Genomic DNA, 4308 nt, shown 5'->3' with positions numbered 1-4308 from the left:
TTTAGCAAGAATTCTGTTGAGTCAGTTTAGTGAAGACCCCCACCCTTGGTGTATCATCACCTTCCATATCTGATCCAATTTCTCATCTCCATCCTCAATATTTTCTCACCCTGGCCTGCCTTCAGCAAGATTCCAGTAGAGTCTGTTTAGCAAGAATCCCTGTAACAGACTTAGTTTCCTCAGTAATTTTCCATCCACTGACCCCGCCACCCTGCTGCTTGGCCATCAACCCCTTCTTGTCCTCGTATTTGGAGTTCAGCCCCGTCTCTCTCCCCAACTCCGATACCTTCATTGTTGTATTAAATAATGCCTTCCTTACCATCTTTATGAGTGTCATGAATAATTTATCTTTAACAAAGTTAAGGAAAAAAAAAAGGATTTCAGAACAAGTTTGACCTATTACAGTTTGGGGCCAATCTTATTGCTTGACTTTTGTCCTGAAAACAAAGGCAGATGACTGAAGAGTTTTTACACAAGTAACGTGATGGGGCCAATGTGGAGGTGGAAAAACAGCTATTGAGGATGAGAGGGAAGAGAAGGGATGAAGGCATCGAACAAGACAAAGGTAGAAAGAAAACAGGTAAGCATAAAAAACGAGTGACAAAGCAATCTCAAGAGGGAAACCTATAGGAAAGTAATTGCGTAAGTTAGTAACTTAAGAAAAACCAAACTATATCCAATTGTTCCCAGGCACCTCAGCAGACCAGTAATAGGGATTGCTAATATGGATTTACGAGGTACTAGAATTAAAACAAAAATAAAATGCGTTTGTTCTATTTCATTTGCATAAAAGTGGTTCTTTCCAATGTGTTTTCATGAATTTTTAAGCAGTCCCCGCGAGATGCAATACTTATCTATAAGACAAATTAAATAATCAACACGTGCCTTGTGAAAATGCCAGGTCATATTAACTAAAGTCTGCAAGGAAGGAATCACACAAGAACAACGAGTGTAGCTGCTTAAGAACAGAATTTATTCACTGTTATAAACCAGAATTTTACAAAATAGTTTTGAAATTTGGGATTGACAAACAAGAGTTCTAAAAGAATGCTTTAAAGTTACAATAATTAAATTCTAAACACAAAAATAGATATATCAGTGGCATTTAATAGATAATTCTAGACAATAAAATAGTTGGTAATTTACCCTTCTGTTTCAGCACTGATTGGCCGCTCCATGTGGCATGTGGGATCTTAGTTCCCTGACCAGGGATCAAACCAGCACCCTCTGCCTTGGAAGCGTGGAGTCTTTTTTTTTTTTTTTTTTTTATACTGAGAAACAAATGTTAACTTTAATAATAAAAAACACAACCACAGAGAAGCACTGTATTTTCCCTCTACTGCATTAGCAAATACAAAGAAGAGCAATGAAATGAATGGATTTACTTCAAACTACTGGTTCTTACACCCATGAACATGTATCAGAATTACTTGTGGAGGTTTTAAAAACTATTTAAGTCTGGGCCTCACTCAGTGGTTGCAACAGGGGTCAGGACCCAGGTATTTTTTATAAGCTCTTTAGATAGCTCTGATGAGTTTCCTGCTGGTTGAGTTTCTGATTTTAGGTTGACTGGGGTACTTTGGGTTTTTTGGGCCACTCTTTGGGGGTACGGGGAGTTTTTTTCGCAGATTTACTAGCAGTAGTGAAGAACTTGGCCTCTGGCTTTTTAGGAGTCTGTCTTGGGTCTTTTTTCCCCAGCGAAGAGGTTCTTTCTTTCTCCATCTCTTCTTTGATTCTTGCCTTCTTCCCTGGGCCTTTACCTGGGGTCTTGGGCTCCGCAGCTGCTGGGGTCTCCAAAGCTGGGGAGGCCTTTCTCTTCTTCCCATGAAGTGTGTTGGGACCAGGACTCTTCTTTGGAGACTTCTTTCCTGCAGCATCTTTTTGTGTCTTTACGCTTCTTGCAGCTGGAGTTTCCTTCACTGGTACCAGCAGTGGGATTTCATCTTCAGACTCGTCTTGAGCTTTAGGGGGGTGCGCTCACCCCACCAGTCTTCTTCTGGGGTCCAGGGCCCTGGGCTGGAGCACCACCAGTTTTGGGGGCCGGTGCATCTGTAGTCGGGGCTGGTGCAGCCTTTCCAGCCTGTTTCATAAGCTTCTTGTCTCCTTTCTTCTCCTGCTGTCTTTTAAGACGTTCTTTCTTCTTTTGGCTTTTCTTTGCTACCTTTTTCTTCTGACTTTGTGTGCATAGTCCCCTGGCTTCACCACGACTGCTGACAAAAGAAGAAAAGACAGGCAGGGAAACCGATCTCTCAGTCTTCACGTACAAGAGCTTCACGCTCTCCCACTTCTCCGGCAGTTTCTGTGAAAGCCTTTTTGTGACGGCAACAACGTTTTCGACGATGTGCTGAACTTGCATCCCAGGGTGACCGATGCGGATGGTACTGCAAGAACCACTTTTAGAGATGTTTAAGACAGTTCCCCCTACACAGTCACTGATCTCTCTGGACAAATTCTTGGCCTGAAGGTTTACAGGTACTGGAACTTTCTTTCTGTTGTAGAAATGTCTCCCGAGGTGTGAGGGTAAGAGCCGCCTGATTCTGGCATCCTTAATGAAGAAGTCGAAACTACCCAAGAGGTGGAGCTTAGCTTCATAGGCTTTATATTCCTTTTTTAAAGTTCAGAGGGGGATAATCTGAGAAATGGTTTTAACTCCATGCTTGTTCAAAAGCTTCTTATAAAAACGTTCTGGGGCTTCCCTGGTGGCGCAGTGGTTGAGAGTCTGCCTGCTAATGCAGGGGACGCGGGTTCGGGCCCTGGTCTGGGAGGATTCCACATGCCGCGGAGCAGCTGGGCCCGTGAGCCACAACTACTGAGCCTGCGCGTCTGGAGTCTGTGCTCCGCAACAAGAGAGGCCATGATAGTGAGAGGCCCCCGCTTGCCGCAACTAGAGAAAGCCCTAGCACAGAACCGAAGACCCAACATAGCAATCAATCAATCAATAAAAATAAATAAATTAAAAAAAACAAAACAAAACAAAACAAAAAACGTTCTGTCTGTTTGGGAGTTAAATTAGGTTCATCTCTGGTAAATAAACAGATATCTGCTAAATCTGATCGAATACCATGAGGCAAGGACAATCTGACCCTCAGTTCTTTACTTGGAATTTTCCATAATACCACCATTAAAAAGAAATTTTCATTCTCATTCAAAAGCAATCCATTTGCGTTTTTCCTGGATCTGTAATGTGCCAACAGAGCTTCTACTGCCTTTTTAATCTGCTCTTCGTCCAGCTGCTCCAGGCCGACCGGGGTCGCTGGAGTCGAAGCTGAAGTTTCGGCTGAGGTTGACAGTGGGGTAGAAGCCGAGGCCTCCATTTCGCGTTCACCTCGTGGAGACGCGCATCCGGATCCCCGGAAGCGTGGAGTCTTAACCGCTGAATGACCAGGGGAGTCCCTCTTGTTGCTTCTTTTACCATATTCTACATATTCACATCAAATATTACAAATCAAAAAAGAAAATTCCATTTTAATTACATTATATCTATATATTAATTGTGATAAATTGGCGTTTGAATATACTTGTGTGTCTCTCCAGATACTTAAGTTAGTGACCCTCAGAATAGTTTTGTAGTTTTCTTCAAATAGGTTCTATGAATTATATACAGATATAGATTGATTGATGTAGATTATAGACATAAATATATCCTCATATGTATTATATCTATCTACCTATTGAAGAATCATTTATTTGCATCTGTTTACATTTTACTTATGTTGATTAGATTTGTTTCCTTTGCTTAAAATATTCTTTAAAAATTTGACTTGTACCTCTATAAATTCTATTTTGCTGTTTTCTACATTTGTGATTTTTTTTTTTTTTTGCTTTTAATTTTGTGTCTTTTTTTTCTTTTTTAATCAACATCTATTATTTTCTGCTAGCACCTCTCCCCACTTATTCTAAAAACAGATTGCTCCCATACATATTTTATGGAAAATTCCTCCTTCACTCTAATTTTTAAATTCAAACAGAAGTTGTTACAGTGCTGCAGAATAACTCACACTTCAGACAATACTTGATTGACCCAGGGTTATTGAAGAAATATCTGTAAAAATTTCAATTCTTGGTTTACATTTCCCTGACAATGGGTCAATGAATTATATAACACTTCTCCAGAATTACATGCATATCAAGTAGAAGTTATTGTTTCTGAAGAACATGTAGGCTTGTTCAGTCAGTTACTGAGAGATATGTTACATTTCTCATTATAAATAAGGATTTTGCCAATTTTCCTTGTAATTTTGCCAGTGTTTGCCATATTACAAACTTGTACCACTAGATGCATTTTTATTTAAAACAATTATGTCTTCC

The 4308-nt window shown here is 40.3% G+C and overlaps 1 protein-coding gene across 1 annotated transcript; it reads right to left on the bottom strand.

The window, feature by feature from the left end:
• Positions 1–1262: 1262 nt before the first annotated feature.
• Positions 1263–3338, bottom strand: LOC132376220 (ribosomal L1 domain-containing protein 1-like). Its single transcript, XM_059941881.1, is given in 4 exon segments — positions 1263–1583; positions 1585–1971; positions 1973–2685; positions 2987–3338. Coding segments are annotated over 4 exon segments (1494 nt in total). The 5' UTR covers positions 3315–3338; the 3' UTR covers positions 1263–1517.
• Positions 3339–4308: the final 970 nt, after the last annotated feature.

The sequence above is a fragment of the Balaenoptera ricei genome, chromosome 12 (assembly GCF_028023285.1).
Source record: "Balaenoptera ricei isolate mBalRic1 chromosome 12, mBalRic1.hap2, whole genome shotgun sequence".
In the NCBI taxonomy this organism is placed as follows: Eukaryota; Metazoa; Chordata; class Mammalia; order Artiodactyla; family Balaenopteridae; genus Balaenoptera; species Balaenoptera ricei.
The sequence above is the reverse complement of the archived record's forward strand: the minus strand, read 5'-3'. Positions and strand labels throughout refer to the sequence as shown.